This window comes from Python bivittatus, unplaced genomic scaffold (assembly GCF_059951505.1).
Source record: "Python bivittatus isolate LINGU-HERP-01145 unplaced genomic scaffold, Pbiv_v1 ctg000310_np1212, whole genome shotgun sequence".
Lineage (NCBI taxonomy): Eukaryota > Metazoa > Chordata > Lepidosauria > Squamata > Pythonidae > Python > Python bivittatus.
Genome location: NW_028277054.1, coordinates 1420042 through 1439001, shown reverse-complemented (window position 1 = coordinate 1439001; position 18960 = coordinate 1420042). Strand labels below are relative to the sequence as shown.

At 50.1% G+C, this 18960-nt stretch overlaps 3 protein-coding genes across 5 annotated transcripts; 1 reads left to right on the top strand and 2 right to left on the bottom strand.

Annotated features, from left to right (window-relative positions):
• Positions 1-1225: 1225 nt before the first annotated feature.
• Positions 1226-6166, bottom strand: LOC103062400 (sphingolipid delta(4)-desaturase/C4-monooxygenase DES2-like). Its single transcript, XM_007435150.1, has 3 exons — positions 6085-6166; positions 1988-2730; positions 1226-1384 (listed from the first exon to the last, which is right to left on the bottom strand). The coding sequence occupies exons 1-3, from the start codon at positions 6164-6166 to the stop codon at positions 1226-1228; spliced, it is 984 nt and encodes a 327-aa protein (XP_007435212.1).
• A 4068-nt stretch (positions 6167-10234) lies between these two features.
• Positions 10235-15116, top strand: POLR2I (RNA polymerase II subunit I). Of its 3 annotated transcripts, none has more exons than XM_088139754.1 (6): positions 10235-10353; positions 10534-10588; positions 10967-11040; positions 12461-12535; positions 13078-13129; positions 13616-14968. In XM_088139754.1, the coding sequence occupies exons 1-6, from the start codon at positions 10295-10297 to the stop codon at positions 13676-13678; spliced, it is 378 nt and encodes a 125-aa protein (XP_087995880.1). In that variant the 5' UTR covers positions 10235-10294; the 3' UTR covers positions 13679-14968. The 3 variants fall into 3 exon arrangements, with proteins under 3 accessions (XP_087995880.1, XP_087995881.1, XP_087995879.1); XM_088139755.1 differs by lacking the exon at positions 13616-14968 and adding an exon at positions 14976-15116 and having other exon boundaries at positions 10256-10355; positions 10521-10588; XM_088139753.1 differs by having other exon boundaries at positions 10259-10355; positions 10521-10588.
• OVOL3 (ovo like zinc finger 3) lies at positions 15005-18281 on the bottom strand. Its single transcript, XM_088140199.1, has 4 exons — positions 18179-18281; positions 17788-17902; positions 16773-16951; positions 15005-15297 (listed from the first exon to the last, which is right to left on the bottom strand). The coding sequence occupies exons 1-4, from the start codon at positions 18279-18281 to the stop codon at positions 15005-15007; spliced, it is 690 nt and encodes a 229-aa protein (XP_087996325.1).
• Between the last annotated feature and the right edge of the window lie 679 nt (positions 18282-18960).

Genomic DNA, 18960 nt, shown 5'->3' with positions numbered 1-18960 from the left:
CTTCCTTTCACCGTCCTCCTGCCCACTCACCAAAGCCCATCAAGGCCATCTTGGAAGAGATGAGGGGATGGTGGGTGTGATGGAATGGAATTATGAAAGCCAGACTCAGGGAGGCAAGCATCCTCTTTCGTCTCCTGAAGGGCGGGGAAGAGATAAGAGGGTGAGGCTGGCACCTCCCTGAGGAATTCACTCTGTGTAGACTGGCTGACCCTGGCAACTGGTTTCAGTCTGGGAAGATTCTTGCTAGAGGTTGTAGCTAATAAACGTTGCTGAACTGAATCTGCGTGGTCTCCTGGAGTTCCTTGGGCTAGGCCTGACAGTGGGTTTGCAGAATGGGGGCCTCTCCTTGCTTTCATGTACGTGTGCACTCCTTGGGATGTGGCTTGTGCCCCCTTTCTGAGCCTCAACAGATTCAACACCATGGACCCCCCCCTCTGGCTTCTCAGTCAGGATAACCTTTGCTAAGAATGCCTGGGTGGTTCCTACAGCCCTCCAAGATGTCTACTGAGGTGTGGGAGGACCGTGACCCACTTGCAAGGTTCAAACCCGCCCTGACACATTTTTTGGCCATGCCCTTATGGTGCCACCTTCATCTCATCCCCAGCCAGCCCAGGAGGGAAACAGGCTTAGGTCCTCCTGAGCTTCATCCCTGTCCAAACGTGTTTTCCTCTGGATTCTGACAGCATCCAAGGTCAGATGCAAAGGAGGTATCATCTGCTCAACTTTGCCATCCCTGCTCTTGGAAGAGAGTCAGGAGGAAGTGCCAAGGAACAGAACCCAAAGAGGCAGGAGAAGGTTCAGCCATGGGAGACAGCAACTTCACGCTATTCTAGTTTTTTGCTGATTTTGGGATGGGTGGAAAGGCCTTCGGGTCAGCAGCAGGCCCTGAGAAAAATGAAGGCCTGCCAAGTGGACTGCTCGTACCGGTTCTGCTCATAACAACTTTGGCTGGGAAAACTTCACCTGAAAGCCTACCGAGCTGCTGTGGATCAGTGTCAACTTGGGCAAGGGTGTGACTCAATCCAGGGCAGCATTCTCTGCTGCGAGACTTGTAAATTTGGAGGTTCTGGATCTCCTCTCACCAGCCTGGACATCTCTCAGGGTTTTCTCTGTAATTTTTTTCAGACAATTTGGTTTGGGGCAGTTTTTATGAAGGCCATCATCTGTACCTAGTTCCTAGTTCCTAGACCTGCATCAGGGAGGAAGGAGCTCCTTGAGGGGACCCTCAATGCCTCCGTCCTTCCCCTTCCTCCTTCTCCTTATATGTTCTCTTCATGCGGCTGAAGGGCCCTAGGGTGTCTTTCCAAATGAAGTTCCAAAGAACGAGCCCCCAGGAGTTGTGGTAGGGAAGGTTGTCGTAATATTCAGCAGCAATCTTCTTCACCTGGAAGAGAGAGACAATTTAGGCAGGACCAGGAACAAGGAAGTCCAATGCTAGTCACAGTGATGGACTCCAAGAAGATCTGGGAGGCCACAGAGGGACCGGAGCTGGTGGCCTTCCAACAACGTACGGGGAGAAGTGGGCTGAAGAGAAAGGATTCCTTCAAAATAGAATCCCAGGAGTTCCCAAGCTGTGTACAAAACACAATGATTCTGCAGAATCACATCAACAATAGCACAAATTCAGATAATCCAATTTTCCAGGCTGTGACAATCCACTGAAAAAACAAATTAACCACACTCAACACACTAAGCCAACACCAACAAAATATTAGTCAAAGTTAACATTAAGCAAACATAGCCTATTGTGTGAATGCAATTGCTAGGTCTTTCCCTGATCTCTTTAAGCATGTTTTGTGATCACAGCCATCTTGTACTGTATCAGCTCTTTATGAGGCTTATGAAACCCAGAGTTGGCCGAAGAATAAGAGAATAACAGTTTACTGGGACAGAGAAAGGAGAGCAATAACACTGTGCAAGTGTCTGACACCCACACTCAGCTATTCACACACACGTGCAATACCTCAAGGGAGTCCAGGAGTCTTACCAGTGGGAGTCTGCTTCCTGGAATGCTGGGGAAATCATGATGCTCCATGTGATAGCCCACATTAAAGGTGATCCAGTTCAAGGGACCGTAGTAGGAGGTGGTGTCATAGCCTGGGATGAACGTGTAGTGCTCAGCAATAAAGTGCCCTGAGATGATGTGAAGGCCCATGGCTAAGAGGGTACCAGCAATCATGTAGGATAATGGCTTGATTCCCCAAAGGCCATAGATGAGAAGGTCAAAGGCCAGTTGGATGCCAACGTTGAGAAGTTCCATCGGAGTGAGGGGCTTGAAGTTGACACAGAGTGGCCGGAAGACATAAAAGAATGGCTGCAGAACGATCCAAAGGAACTTTCTGGCAGGAGTGTTGAAGAAGCGCCCTTCAAACGTGGTAGGGACATCGACATCCAAACCGTTGCCAGCCAAATAGCGATGATGATCAACGTGGTATTTCTTGAAGGAAGTAGCGTAAGGGAAACCAATGGGCAGGTTGGCAAACATGCCAAACAACCGGTTCCACATGGGCTTTTTGTTGCCAAACGGCACATTGTGAGAAATGTCATGGATGGCCAGAGTCATGGAGTGGTTGATGCAGCCCCCAAAGGCATAGGCCCAGAAGAAGACCCATTTCCATGGCAAGTCCTTCACCAGGTAGCAGGCCGCTACCTGTGTTAGAACCATGAGGGTCACCACCCATTTCATGTTGGGATCGGGTGCCATTAGTTTCTTTATCTCAGGATACTTAGCTGTGTTTGTAGGAAGACACAGTAGACATTAGTTATTATGGCTATGTATAATTAGTCATTACGGCTATGTATAATCATACCTGTGTATGTTTGCCCCATGGCAATCCCAGGTATTGTTATGTAGGAGGAACCCCACTGATACAAGGGGACTCACTTCTCAGTAAACTCAGATAGGGTTATTCTGTGAATATCAACTCTGAAGACCAATCCTGTGCCCACTGGCGTCAAACCAGGGGACAACATCGGAGATCTGAGGGATCCCTACCCTTTTAGCCTTCCAGCGGGCTGTGAAGACCTGGCTCTTCTCCCAAGCGTTGGGCTGGGTGGGGATTGAGCTGCGAGGATGTTTGGCCTGGTGCCTGGGGGTAAAGGTACCATGTTTTGGTGAATCGTTGTGAGCCGCCTGGAGTTATTGTATGATAGGTGGCCATATACTGTAAGTCCTGTAAACGAATAAACACACACGCACACGCGCGCACTGGTAGCTTCAATGGCCATGGCAGTTGGGCATAATGGGAATGGCATTCCAACATCTCTGAAGAGCACTGGTTTGAGAAAACTGGCACCCCACGGACATGACGGGAGTTGCAATCCAAAATATCTTGAGGCTCCCACAAGGAAGGGAAAGGCTGTAGCTGTTTCACCCAAATCAAACCTACCAGCCAAACAGGTCAGATTTCAAACGAGGAAGCAGCTGTAAGACAGGGAGTTGCTAAAAGCTTAGGAATAGACCTCAAGTGATTTCCTGAGCAAATGGTCCCCGAGGGCAAGGACTGGAATCCAAGGAGGTCAGGAGGCAAAGTCTGGCCTTTGAGCAAGCAAAGGTTGAGAACAAGATCTTTATCCGAGCTGCCCAGCCCGGAGGCAGCGTTCCTCCCACCCACCCACCTGCCGTCCCTGGACACCCCTCTCAGCTGCTGAGTACGTTTGTCTTTCAGCCTGAGCAACTGGCCTGTCACGGAAAGATGTGTCACAAAGCCCCAACCCTCGCTGGGGTAGCCTTGACGGGAATGAACTTGGCCACCCCAGGGCTAGCTCCCCAAAGACGTCCTCGGCATCCCCCAGGCTTTTTTGCCTGCCCTGGTGTGGAAAAGGGAAGGGAAGAGGAAACCACAGGGGATTTCTCCGATCTTTCCCCCCTGAGCTTTTCGATCAGCCCCTGGTCCCGAGGGCTCTGACCTATCCATCTGCCACTGTCGCTGCAGTAACACCCCAGGAAAAAATTAGAACGCCATTCCCAGGACCCCGAGGAGCGGTTGGCCTTTTTCAAACAACCAATTTTACAGCCCCGTTTTTTTTTCTTGGTTATGTATTTCTATTCGTTTTTACCAAACAATATCAGGTACCTGTTTGCATAAATCCAAGATACATATAGAGGGGAAAAAAAGAAAAGTCATAGAAAAGACAATGGAGATCTATTGCAATGTGAATAAAGAGACAGGTACTATACATATGAAAATTTGCCATGTATATAAAGTGTACCAGATTATAGTCTATTGCAAGTGAGCTAAGCCATAAAATCCATCCAAATTTGGTAAAATTGTGGTTCCTGCCTGTGAGGTCTCATTCATTTAACTCTGCAATTTTTTTCTAACGTAGCAGTTGAAGAGGTCTTATTAATCCACAATTTTACAGCCCCGTCAATGTCTTTCATATAACACACAGGCGTGCATTCTTTATGGAATACCGGGACCCTCTGTGCATTGTTCTGTCCTTTTATTCGAGGTGTGTTCTTCTGGGCCGGATACCCAAGAAGGTTAAACGGGAAGGGGCATCTGTGGGGAGGGGGCAGGCAGTCCAAAAGGTTAAGATGGTGGCTGTGAGGCATAGAAAAAAAAGAGCAGGGCTTGGATCACACAGTCACAGCTGCTATCTTACTTTTCTGACACACACACACACACCCCTCACAGATGGCCCTGAAAGGCTGAGAGTGCAGGTTGCAACCAAGGTGGATCCTTCTTAGAGTGGATAAACAAAAGCAGGATAAAAGTTTGGAATTTAAATAAAATAAAATAAATACATAAATTACAGGCCCTTCGCCAGTGAACAATTTAGGAAGGGATGAGGCCAGAACAAAGGGTGAAAACTTGTGAGAATTGGGACAGGTGCCTGAATATGGTATAACACGTGGTACATAGCACTGGGAAACCTAAGATTCTCCCACCACAAGTTTTTTGGAAACTCCCAACTCCCTTCTATCCATCTATATAACTAATGAATGGGTAAAAAAAGAATTGTTCCAGAGAGCATTGGTTTCAACAATATCTGCTGGAAAGTTTTACACAATTCCTTCACAAGCTCAATTCCCAGCTGCAGAATTAATTTTCACATACAAGTATATTGGGACGCTGTTTTTTAGAAAACCGCAAAATGCAGATTTGCGGGTAGATTATCTATCTCTGTACAGAACATTAGAAAACATTCATTCCACCCTGAACAGGGCAGATTAAAAAATGGAGGTGAACTGTAAAATGCTGCTGTACAAGACAGAACCATCAGAGGCAGCAACAATTGGCAAATTAGGGTGGGGGGGATGGAGGGGGGGAAGGAGGAGAAATGATCCAGATCTGAGAATTATTGGTTCTTCCTTGGAAAGCCTCCAGGAGCAAAGTCTTAGAAACAACTACACTTCTCTGGATCTTTCCATCTTAACAGATACCCCCGTTAAGAGAAAACAATAGGAGACAAACAGGATGTAAAATAATTGATAATTGAAATATGACATCATCCTTTAGATCAGTGTTTCTCAACCTTGGCCACTGGAAGATGTGTGGACTGGCTGGGGAATTCTGGGAGCTGAAGTCCACACATCTTCCAGTGGCCAAGGTTGAGAAACATTGCTTTAGATATTCTGTGTTATAATAACGCTTAACTCTTGCACATAAAGACACGTGCAAGAGCTAAGCCTTAGCGGCTTTGATAGCGCATCTAGTAGCCGTTGACCGAACCGTGTCCTGGAAGAGAATTGGTTTTCCCAACTGCTCTGTCCTCCGTGCCCCGGGGTCTTCCGAATCCTAGGAAAGGGGCACAGCACTGGCTTTTGGGGCTCCCGAGACTGGCCATGTGCCTTTGTAGCCAATCAGCCCCATTGATCATGCCTCCGTTTTCCCCATCTGTAAAACGAACACAGTGCTGTAGAACGAGCCCAAAAGAATCTGGCACGCTAATCTGATGAAGGGTGTTTTGGCTTGGACACCCATCTCTGCTGTCCTCGCCCTTTTTGCCCGCTAGACCTGCCCTTGGTTCTGTTTGCAGGGTCGTATTCTTGATTCTGGAGCCTTGTTCTCCTCCAGATCTCAACCAGCATCCCTGCGCCCAGCCGGTTCTGGCTGAATCCACTCCCTGCAAACTCACCCAGGATCTCCTTCCTCCTGTTAGTGTGCGGTTGATCGGTGTAGGTCCACTGAAAGTCATCTCGGCTTCCGGCGCTCCCCATAGCAGACCCCTCTCGCCCAGGGTGATGCCCTTCTGGTGTGTCCCACGCTTGGTACGGTCTCCTGTCCACCAGTGGCTCTATAAAGCGTCCTGAAGAGGGAATCGAAATGTGCACCACCTCCTATGCAAAACACCTGCTTGACCTCTTTCGCTCCTATCAGTAGGGTCAAATTCCCAGCGGTGCATGGAAGATAAGAGGAAGAACTAAACGTCATTGGCTGACATTCGCGTGAAGGAGAGCTGCCTTGCTCACCGCTGGTCAGCTGTGCAAGGCCCCGGGAAGACGCCAGGAACCCAAGCTGGTCCTGAAGGAGGTTCCCTTGACCTGTTCAATTCATGTGAGGGGATTGTGACGGGAAGTGACCCCCTGTCTAGCTTCGTCTGAAGACGAAGCATGGAAAACTTTGCATTTTAAACTTTTTAAAAAAACACCAGGATCCTGGATATGTCACCACATCCCAAAAGGAGTGATGGGGAGAGATCAGACCCTCGAACTGGGACTCAATTTGCCCCTTCCTCATTGACTGAATGTCTTGACGCATAAGGTTGTTTCCATGAGGATAGAAATGAGGGTTGACCCCCCTGGAGAATACCCACAATTCCTATGGGGAAAGAGGGGAGGGCAATGTAACAAGCACATTGTTTATAATGGGGCGCATATAAGTAATGCTCCAAATTTGAGAGGTTGCCAAGAGATGTAATCCCAGCACAGGCACACTGATATGGCTTTAATGGCAATTAGTTTGTGGAATAAATGTATGGTTGTGGCTTTCAGGAAATAACATGCCCCAGGCTTCTCATGCATTTATTTCTTGTTCAGGGGCATCTGCGGGAGGTGAGTCAAAAACATCAAGATGGCGCGCCCCTTTTTACATACGTCATCCATGCAGCTCACATAAAAACCGGTGGGCTTCGCACAGTGGCAACCCCTGCAGATGCTCCTATTTTATTGGAATTCGGTTGGCAGAAATGCTGGAGCAGGGGTGTCCCCAGGTTGTGGTCAAAAATGTCAAGATGGTGGCCGCCCTGGCACAATCAAAGCTCCACGCATTTTTGGAGCTTCCATTGCACCAAGGGGACCCCCATCCTGACTTTTTTGATCCTGTGAACACCCCTGGCCTGGAGATAAGCGAAACAGAACAGCTAAGCAAGAACTGCTTCTTTGGATACTGGCTAACAGGGCAGGATTGTCGTGACCCTGATGAGAAGTTTATTCATGCTCAGCGGCTGCTCCAGAACACCCCAAAAAGGTGCTGCGAGCATGTCAGGCCTAGCCCAAGGAACTCCAGGAGACCACGCAGATTCAGTTCAGCAACGTTTATTAGCTACAACCTCTAGCAAGAATCTTCCCAGACTGAAACTCTGTTCCCACAGTAGCTGTGAAAACAGCGTGAACTCCTCAGGGAGGTGCCAGCCTCATCCTCTTATTTCTTCCTCGCCCTTCTGGAGACGAAAGAGGATGCTTGCCTCCCCGAGTGTGGCCTTCATAATTCCATTCCATCACAGAGCATCACTCACGCCTTTGGCTCACAGCTCCGAGACAGAGTCTTGCCAGACTCAGTCTACGCTCCTGCAATTAGCGGGTACGGCCTGGGAGATTCCAGGGAGGGCTACCCTGAGGCTCTTGCTCTTCCCACACTGCGCCTCCGCCCTGTATGGCCCTTCGTCCCCTTGTCCGTCCTGGAAGGCAGCTCCTCCCCCCTGATTTAACATGCTTGCCGAACCACTGCAAAGGTGCTCGAGGTTTCCACGTGTTCAGCTCCTTCCATTTCTCACAGTCGCCACACTTCCTCATTAGGCAGCCTGAATGAATTTTTGTTTTGCTGGGACGTGGGTGCTGAACTCCCGAGAGGAGGGGGAGAAAGAGCAAGAGCTCATCCGTCTTTCCTACCCCAACCTCGTGGAAAGGCGGCACCTGGGCCAGCCTCTTTGCCCCACTGTGGCTCTCGGGCCAGCGCTGCCGCGCTACACGGCTCCTTTCCTCAGTGCCTCTTGGGAGCCTTCTCCAGATGGTACCTCGTCCGTCTCTCCATCCCGCTGCCCCTCGGGGGAAGTGGGTGATGTTGCCCTGCCTCCCCCAATCCTCTTCCTGCCCTGAAGCTTCATGGTCTCCATCTTCTTCAGAAGCTCTGCTTGCCAACAGCATTCCCTCTAGACCAGCTTTCTCAACCTTGGCCACGTGAAGAAGCCAGGTTGAGAAACACTTCTGTAGACCCTTATTTTCCTTAAGCTGCCCAGAGTCACTCGGGTTGAGTTGGGGGGCCATGCAAGCATCTTAAATAAACAAGGAAATAAATAACCCCCTTCTAACACCCTCTCCCCTATATATCTTGTCTTAAACAGCAGATATGCTAGCCCACCAGACTATGGCTTCTCTGCCCGAAAACAGTCAGTGGACCCTGGTGGCACTTTTCAAACCTACTGGAGATTTCTGGGTTGGGGAAACTTCATGGGAGGGGTTCTCCAGGCGTCTGGCCTTGTTGATGGCATCCATGTCTATCAGCTTCAGAGGGTCAAGGCAGCACCCATTGCTGGGGGAGGGCACAATTTTTGCTGGCCACAGGCTCACGTCAGGGTCCGTACAGCCCGTTGTCCAAACGCGGTAAGGCCAGGATTTCTCTTGGGGCCGCTGAGCTGACTTCCTTGCCACCCGGCTACCGGAAATCTCAAAAGCAGAATGGAAATTTTGCAATTTGAGATCTTGAGCTCCGCAGGACTGGGGGAAAGGCAGCCTTGTCATTGGTGCAAATGCCCACCAATGCCCACAGCAGGGTTGTGCCTCTCCCCTTGGCTGCAATGCCTCCAGGCCCGGAGGCCCCAGTGCCCTTGCACTGCCCTGTAGGACTTCGGGTGGTCAGGCTGGATTCCTTCCTCCCCGCCCCCCATGCCATAAACTAATACGTGCAGAAAAGCAAGGAGGGGGCTGACAAAACTGTTTCCTGCATGCCTTTCTTGACCCTGTTCGCAACAGCCCACAACTGAGAGTTTTTTTGTTTAGATTTTTTTTTTATCCTGCCTTTCTTATTTTTATAGGTGCCGAACATACCTCCTCCTCCTTCCTCCTCCTATTTTCCCCACCACAACAGCCCTGGGAGGCGGGTTGGGCTGAGGGGGGGGGACTGGCCCAAAGTCACCCAGCTGGCTTTCGCGCCTCAGGCGGGACTAGAACTCGCCGCCTCCTGCTTTCTGGCCTGGGGCCTTCCCTGCTAGACCAAGGGTTAGAGGCAGCAGCAGAGACCCCTTCCTGTTTGCTTCTGACGATTACGTGCCATCAAGTCGGTGTCGACTCTTGGCAACCACGCAGATAGATTTCCTCCAGCGGGACCCGTCCCCGACCCGGTCCTTCGGCTCTTCCAGCGGTGCCCCCACCTTGGCCCTGGTCCCCCTCTGCTCAGCTCCTCGGACCTGAGACCCGTTCTCATGCTTGCTGACGTGCCCCCCAAACTGGCCAGTGACGTGGAGGAGAAACCGCTTCTCCCCTCGACTAGGGTTTTCGGCAGCCAAGGGCAGCCGAGTGCTTCCTTCCAGGAAAGTGACTCAAAACCCAGAAGCAAATAAGCTGCATCCTGATTTTTCAGACGTTACCGGGGGGAGCAGGTCCCCTACCCAGTTATCTTCTGGGAATCCTCCCACCTCTGCTGATCAGTGTTTCTCAACCTTGGCTGCTTGAAGATGGGTGGACCTCTGGTGAGATACCCAGTCCAGGAAAAGGGGAATTTCTGGAGCAAATCCAAGGTCATCTCCATGAGGACTAGCACCTTGTGTGAAAGCAGGGCTACGGTAACGGGGCTGCAAAGGTTTTCTGAATCTCTTTGCCCCCCCCGGCGGTCAATGGGATTTTTGCAGCCTTCCCGTCAGCGAGTCAGGGCTTGGGAGCAGCTGTGGGGACGCCGGGCAGGGCGTCATGCGGACGGGATGTCCAGAGGTGACGTCAACGCAGTGAGAACATCACAGACCTGGTGACATCACTCCTCCGGCCGCCCTCCCCCGCCTCCTTCCCAGCCGTTCTCATTCGGGAGAATCACGACCCCCGCGGGCCCCCGTAGACGAAGCGGCGCGAGACCCAAGAACTGCGCCTGCGTCATCAGCGCTTGCGCACTGGCGTGGGAGGCCGGACCGAGCAGTTGTCATGGAGTCGGAAGGAGCCTACGAGCCGGGCTTCGTGGGGATCCGCTTCTGCCAGGAATGGTGAGCGGGCACGGGGTGGGGGTGACCCGGACTACCGCTCCCATGCGGATGGGAGCGGTGGTCCGCCCCGGCCTCCCCGCGAGGCGTTGGGCTGCAGCTCCCATCATCCCCTTCCCATCGCGCTATCCGGGCCTGTGTTTCAAAAGGCCCCCCCGCCGTTTCTTGGTCCCTCTCGCCCAGCAACAACATGCTGTACCCGAAGGAGGACAAGGAGAACCGGATCCTGCTGTACGCGGTGAGTGGGGGCGGCCCCCCAGCCAGCACGCGCGGACTCCAACTCCCAGAATCCCCCCCGCGCGCTGGCTGGCTGGCGGATTCTGGGAGTTGGAGTCCACCCATCGTACATGGGCCAAGGAACACGGGGCCCCATCCGCCCTGCTCGAGAGGCCCTCACGACCGGGGGAGGGAAGCGGTCTCAGAGGCCGGGTGGGTTGGAAGCCCCGGGCGAGGGAGGCGGGATCCCGGCGCCCGGCCGCCTTACCTGGGAAGCCGGCCGGCTGGGGACCGGGGTCTCAGCCGCTGGTGGCCCGGCCCGACCTCGAGCCTCTCTCCCGGGCGTTAAAGCGGGCCGGCGGAGCTCGCCGGGGCCTCACGCCCTTCTCCCCCCCGCCAGTGCCGGAACTGCGACTACCAGCAGGAGGCCGACAACAGCTGCATCTACGTGAACAAGATCACCCACGAAGTGGAGTGAGTCCTCGGGGGCGCCGGGAAGGGCGGGGGGAGGACGGGACGGCGGCACGGGTGTCGCCGCAGGCGTCGGTGACCAGGCCTTGCAGGTCGCGAGGGGCACTCCCCAGCTTCTGGGTGCAGTTCGAGGTGCTGATCGGCACCTTTAAAGCCCTTCCCGGCTTGCGACCGGGACCGCCTCTCCCCGCTTGTTTCTGCCCGTCCTGCCAATCCGGAGGGAAGGGCGTGCTCCGGGTACCATCAGCTGGGGGGTGTGGGCTGGTGGGGCCTTTTCTGCCGCGGCCCCCGCCCTTCGCAGCACCATCCCCCGGAATTAGAGCGGCCCCATCGCTGCTGGCCGTCCGTAAGGCCTTGGAACCCGGCTTTGTGCTCCTGCCTGGGGCCCTGGGCGTGGGCTAGAGCCCCTCTCCCGGTTGTATGATGAGGGCTTAGACCGTGCCGGCTGCTGTGTGTTTTTATTTTTGTTTTATATGATGTATTTTGTGTTTTCATTTGTTTTACGGTCAGCCACCTAGAGTCACGTAAAAGTGAGGTGGGCGGCTATGTAAATCGAGTAAGTAAATAAATAAGTCTTCTTAGAAGGGTCGGTCCACGATGGGACTTCTCTGCATGGCCCGGTTAGGTTCATTTTGCAAAGACGTGCCTACTTGATGGGACTGCAAGTTATCAGTGTGTGTGTGTGTGTGTGTGTGTGTAAGATAGTCAGCTATGATTATTTGCTCAGAGGAGCTAGAAAATGGACATTGTTAAGAAAAACATACCCCTTGTACGCCATAGCAAGGTTCACACGTGTTGCTGAGCTAGGTTGGAAGGGGACTGGGCTGTATTCATTAGGTTTCTATCCTGCCTTTTGTTCTGTATGACGGTTTGTGGCTCAGCATCTTGTGCGAGCCCAACCTTTGCCCTGGCGTGCTGGCTGGGGCAGGCCATCACCTGAAAGCCATAACACAGTTTGAGCTTAGCATGTAATGTGAACACAATAATTTGCTTTGTTAAGTTTAGCATGTTGTGTGAACAAGCTAAATTGATGATAAAATGATATGACTAGAAAAGTAAGGCAGAAAAAGCAGGAGTGTTGGGCTAGGAAATAGAACAAGTGCCAAGACAGGGAAAATCAGCAAAAAGGAGCAAAAAGGCGTTTAAGGGTTTGGGGAGATGGGAGTTTAGGAATATAAACAAAGAAACAGCTGAACTAGCAAGAGCAAGAAAACAAGAGGTTAGCTTTAAAAGCAAAGGCATTTACAGATATCCAGCACTAAGCAGATGCAGAAATCAACCAAGCTCATAGAATGCCAAGAACCCAACAGTTCAACCCTGAGTTGCATACATTTTCTACTATTGGATTGAGCATGCCTTTTGTCTGTTGTAAACCGGACCGGTCAGGTTAAATAAATCAATCAATCCAATGTTTTGCTTTCAGCGAATTAACCCAGATCATTGCTGACGTTTCTCAGGATCCAACTCTGCCCCGTACAGAAGACCATCCCTGTCAGAAGTGAGTACCTGTTGCTTTAACTTAAAAATCTTTGAGAAACGCATTTGGCATAAAACAGCCGGAGGCAGGATTCTTCTAAAGCTTGAAAATGAGCAGAATTTTTGTGCTTCTTGGAGGTTTTATCCTGATTGTTTTATTCTTTCCAATCTAAAGGAACGATGGGAGGAAACAAGGCTAAGGGGCTTAGGACGGTGTGCATCTGTGCGCCTGACCTCCAGTAGGAGAACTCTGCAAGCAGAACAGAGAGGGGCCAAATTTGGATTGTGGGAAGAAGCTGGCAGAAGGAAAATCAGAGTTGAAAATAGGCTGGACTGGGCCAGGGGCTGCAGTTGGAATGCTGATGACCTTCCTATTTCAGTCCCTCCCACCCCCTGGTCAAGAGACCCACTGCAGAGTGAATGTGGCCCGCCCGTGCTTCCCTGCACATGCATGCACACACACACACGCATGTGGCTGCTGTTGGTAAAGAAGTGGAAAGGATTCCAACAGCCATGTTCTGCATGTTTTCCCTACCTTGTTTATTTGCTGGTTTTGCCTTCCAGATGTGGCCACAAAGAAGCAGTATTTTTCCAGTCTCACAGCGCGAGGGCCGAGGTGAGAATGTGCCTTTTTCACTTAGGGCCAGTTGGGAGTTTAGCCTTAGGATGACACCCCTCTGAAATGCCGTGAGTGGAAAAGGAGCTAAGATGGTGACTAGTCACAAGAGGGGATGCCTTTGGAGCCCAGCACTCCCCGCCCAGAGGTCTGACTGCATTTTCAGCGGATGTTGTAGGAGTGAAGGGTGTTCGGTCTGGGCTCTGAACAGAGACCTTTCCAGAGTCTGGAAATGCGGATTAGACAGGCTTCCTTAATGGAGGGCCTTCCGGAAGGGTTGAGCTTCTGCTGCATCCTCTATGACCCGTGTGGGCAAAAGGGTTGTACTCTAACGGTCTGGAGGAGACCAGGTCGGAAAGAGCTGATTTAGGAGCCCGCTGGAGGTCTGGGAGAAGGCCTTTCCCTTTCCCAAGTGACGTCTCTGCAGGAAATGACCTCCGGAATCACACCAGCATGGCTGGTCTCTTCCCTCTTGTTTCTCTTCAGGATGCCATGCGCCTGTACTATGTCTGCACAGCCCCCCATTGCGGCCACCGTTGGACAGAGTGAAACACTCAGAGATGGCCAGGCCTCTGCCAGGCCTCTTCCTGTCTCCTGGCCGCAGAGTACTTCCCTGCTATTTATCAGTTCACGCTGTCTGAATCGTATTTCGTTTTTGCTCTAATAAATGATTTATTTTTTACAGAAGACTCAACCTTGTGCATGGAGTGGGGCTCAGCAGAGGTTATACTGTGGCATGCTTGCTGCTGTCTGAGCTTGGTTATTTGCTTGCAGATGTTTCATTACCCAGCTAGGCAACATCATTGGTGCGAGCAAGTGCGGGGTTTGCTCTGTTTCTATACACTAGACTGCCCTGCCAGTGTTGCTGGGGGTGTGGTTTTCTCCTTGGTAGTTCCTTGATTAGGGTGTTGTTTGGAAAAATACAGGGAGCAAACCCCACACTTACCAGCACTGATCATGTGACCTAGTTGGGGAACAAAACATCTGCAAGCCAATCACCAAGTTTAGAGAGCACCAAGGACTCTGCTGTTCAACCCTGAGCTACAGAGATTCTCTTTATTAGAGGTTATATTCTTTGTGATTTAGGCTTTAGATCACAAGGAAGAAGAAAGTGCCTCTGAATACAAGCACAGCGTGTTCCCTTTCTAATCAGCTGGGGAACATTTGCCCTCCCACTTTTTCAATTCACTTGCTTGGAATTTAACCACTCACCTTGTGGGCAAGAATTTAATGACAAAAGGTTCTCTAAGCTTCTGAGCCCTCTTTTTCCTTAAGGTAGCTCTATTTCACTTATGAGAGCCAGTTTGGTGTCGTGGTTGAGGCACCAGGATAGAAACTGGGAAGCTGTGAGTTCTAGTCCCACCTTAGGCACAAAGCCAACTGGGTGACCGCCAGTCCTTCTCTCTCAGCCCTAGGAAGGAGGCAATGGCAAACCACTTCCAAAAAACCTTTCCAAGAAAACTGCAGGGACTCATCCAGGCAGTTGCTAGGGGTCAAAAACTGACTCGAAAGCATAAAAAATAAATAACCTATGGACACCAGTGTCCAATGAGTAGAAATTAACACATCTCAGTAATAGTGATTTAAGAGATACTAAATTTCAAAAAAAGTTACAGGAAATAGCAGCCAAAAAACCGCAGCAGATAATTTTTGGATAAAGGGCTGCAACATGTGCCCAGCCAAACATTTTAATTGGTGTCAGGAGCAAAATAACAAGGAATATTCTGCTGCGTGGATATCTAGAAAAATCTCCTTTGGAGTTTCACGCTATTCACAGTTGTATGAAACTGCTTCTTTGCATACCATCACCAGTTGCTAGGTTCTGCTTCTCTTTCATGGGTTGCAGGTTTTTTAAACCCTGCCTGCTTTGTGATCTCAGTAGACAGAGTGGTAGAGAATGGGTAACGGAGTCTGAAAACCTGCTGGCCCAGGCTTCGGGAATTCTCCCCCCAAGAAGCCGCTGGTGGAGTGGCCCTGGCGCGTGTGCCCGTAGTACTCATCGCTGGTGCTGCAAGTGAAGCCACACTCCTCGCACACAAAGAGCTTGGTGCGGCGCTCCCGGTAGCCATAGGACTGTGGGATGCTATGGATTTTCTTGAGGTGGGACTCCAAGGAGCAGCGCTGGGTGAAGCCTTTGTCGCAGAGGCAGCAGCGGTACGGACGGATGCCTGCAGGGACCAACAAACTGAGTTTGCGGAGCTCAGGGGAAGGAAGACGCAGGCGCCTGGCTTTCTGGGCGTCTCACCTCCCTCAGTGGCTGGTTGCTGCTACACGCTGCATGGGGAGGAACATCAGTCCCACACTCCACCCCCCAATACCTTAAAAGTCTATTGTAGAATGGCTTTGTGGATAAACTATATTGAGTCGTATCAATACAGAGGGGTTGATGATCAGTTGTTCCTTAATTTAGGTCCTAATAGACCTCTTGCCCAAATGATAAATAAAAAGGGGGTATATCTCATAACTAGAAGGAGGTTCGTTTATCTTGCTTCCAGGGTGAGACAATACAGATTTCCGTTCTTGAAAGAACTAGCCATGTGGAAGAAAGGGGGCTTAAACATAGAGCAGTGCTTTTAATGGTTCTTATAAATGATGACTTCTCTCTGGGAGGAAACAGAACAGAGACTAAGAGCTTTTGATTTCAGAATGGCAAGGGGCTCAGCATTATTTCTTGGATCTGACCCTGCCACCATGACCTCTGAGTAAAGCATCTATTCTGCAGTCGTCATCTTAAGTCTGATTTTGAACTGGAGTAGCCTTTGTGGCTGAGACACTTGGGTTAATTTTTCATCATTCTTGCTTTTCCCATTAGTTTTCTCTTTTTTTTCCTAACTCTTCTTGCGGAAGAAAAATTCTGGAGAACCTGGAAACTTATACATGGTTCTCATCAGTTATTGCCATTATGGAAGACTTTTTCTCAAGGACAGACATTGCTTGCTATAGTTGTTGCAAAGATCAGAGTAAGGAAGCACTCAATGTTCCTCTTACTTGGTGGCCCGGGGGGAGGGGGCTTTGCTGCTTATTCCTCCCTTAGTGCCTACCCTCACCTACCCTAGTTTGTTTTTTTTTTAATTACAACTTTTCTTAATTCTAAACAAAACTAGAAGTTGATGTGCTGTAAATCCACCAGCCTTCTGGATCATCTCTTCAAGAACATCCTTGGTGTCTCACCACTTCCACAAGTATTTGTAGAAAATAAAAACAGGAACTGGCTGCAATTCAGAGCATTATCAATGTGTCTCCCTGCCCTACTGTGATGGAATGGAATTATGAAGGCCAGGTTCAGGGAGATAAACATTTTCTTGGCTCGCCGGAGGAGCGTGGGAGCTAAGAAAATGTTTATCTCCCTGAGCTTGGCCTTCATAATTCCATTCCATCACACCTACCCCGTAAAAAAGGGAAGATGCATTGGAACCTGATCTGGGAGTGGGAGGGTATAACCACCTTATATGCTTTTCGTCAAGAGGTGTTTTGCAACCAGTCCTTGGGTGACTAGATAATTTTCTTTCAATGCCCACATCAAACATAACCACTGACTCAAGAAGATTGGGAAGCGTGCCTGAGAAACATGTAAGAGAGAGCAATCTATTTCCCTCCCAGATCTGACAGGAAAACCCAGGTTCTCTTGCGTGCCAGCCTTCACCTGTGTGTGTCCTCAAGTGCCTCTTGAGATCGAAAGTGTCGTTGAAGCCTTTGCTGCAATATTGGCACGTGCGCTTCTTGATGGAACTGTGGCACTTGCGATGGCGGTTCAGCATGCGCTGCAGCGGGAAGCGTTTGCTGCAAACACAGCACTGGAAGTCTGCCTGGGTCGGGAGACTTCTGCCCTGAAAGGGGAAGGAAGGAAGGAAGGTGGGGAGCACGTTATGCAGCCAACCAGGGTCCCTCCCCTAAGAGGCTTTACAGTCCAAACAAGGGTGATGGAAAACAGGTCTAGGCGATCAGGACTGGTTTGTGAGAGAGGTGGATTTTGAATGGAGAATCTGTGGCCTTCCAGGTCATTGATGGACTGTAGCTCCCATTATCCCTCACCATTGGCCAAAGTGGTTAGGATTCACAGGAGCTGAAGTTCAGCAATGTTTGGAAGACCTGCGTTGTTCCTTCCTAACGTAAAAAAGAGGTTCTGGGGGACAGCTCTGACAGTCAGGGAAAGGCCTGTCTTTAATGTGGGTATTAATGTGGGGCCAAGGAAGATGCTGAGCCGGGAGCATCACAGGTCCAAAGGTTATCTAAATCTTCCCAGCTGCAATCAGGCCTCTCTTCTGCCAGGAAATGTCTCGACAATTTTGCAACACACTGAGCTGCTCTTCCTCTCCCTAGCCAAAACTGTCAGGCACAATCTTCCTCCCTCCCTCCCCTCTCCTCCCCTTCCCAAATGCATATGGCCACCCATCTATCAAAGGAACTCTGGGCAGTAAACAAGGATAAAAAGATAATACAATTACCAAAATCAATTTTGAAAAGAAAAAAAGGCAAAGTCAAAGCCCCAATAAAAATCTCACACTCATAATTCATACACCCAACTCTCTTATTGGGCTTGTGCAAAGATTATAGGACAAAGAAAATCCAGGCAGTCTTTGAACACACTCATCTTTTATTTATGAAAATTGGTACGGACCTGAATCAAATTTTCCTGAGAGCGTTCATTCTGGATCGGCCTTATCTTGTTGCTGTGAGGATGCCTTCCCATGGCACGTGGTTGGACAAGGCTGGGAGGCTCTCCTCCGTCCCACCCACTCTTGCTGCTGATGCTGAGAATTCTGGGGTTGATTTCTAAACATCAAGGCAGTCAAAAGAGACACTATTTTTAGTGACTTTTGCAAGTACAGGACTCAGCCATCTCCATGAATGTGCTAGGAGAGGAGAGATGGGGACCTTACACCCAGATGAGTGAGATAAGCTGGTCTGTGCAGACCTCCCCCGTGCTCTGGCAGCCCTTCCCCAACTGGGGGCCCTCCAGATGAGTTAATCTATCATTTTAATTATCCTCAACCAACATGGCCATAATAGCCAGTGCCCAGAAAGACACCATTCAAGAAGTTCACCTACCTGGTACATACGAGTCCCCCCGGAGCTGGTCAGAGAGTTCGCTCCAGTTCCGTGTTCCTAGCTGTGCTGAGTTACGGCATTTTACCAGAAAAGACTTGGGCATGGCTGATAGGATGGCAGGTTTGGGATTCCCAGGGTGAACTTCCACATGGACCAACACGTTTGATTGTGACCAACAATGGAAGGTCCTTAAAGTAAACACTTCATGTCCAGGAAGAAGGGAACTTCTTCTGTGGCACTCATCCCAGATCCTAAACCTTGGTGTTCTACTATATAACTCTATTTCTTCTTGTGGAAGAGAACAAAACTTAGCAAATCTACAACTTGAACCTACTACCCAATATAATTCTGACCTATAATTTCAAACAATTTGAAAAGCCACCTTTATCAATATACCCTAAAATAAATTGAAAATGCAAACCACTGCTTCTTTCTTTCCAAACCACAGACCCCAATTCCTGCCTCTAAGCGCCACCCCAACTCCCAACAAAAGTAGGTAGAACTCCAGAAGTTACCACTTAAATTGTCTATCGTCCAGCAAAATCCAAAATCTCAGCACAATTCCAGTGAACAGGAATGATTCTGGGGATGGACTATTTAAACAGCAACACTAGATGCCCTGGCAATTTGCATCAAAATGAGCGGGTAAGGCTTTTCAATAAGAGACACCCCATCGCATCTCTTTTGCATGCTCTGTGCTTCTAACAGGGCTACAACTCCTCGCATTCATCCTATGCAAATTTTACAATTTAACTCTGGAGAGAAGAGCCGAGGTCAGTTAT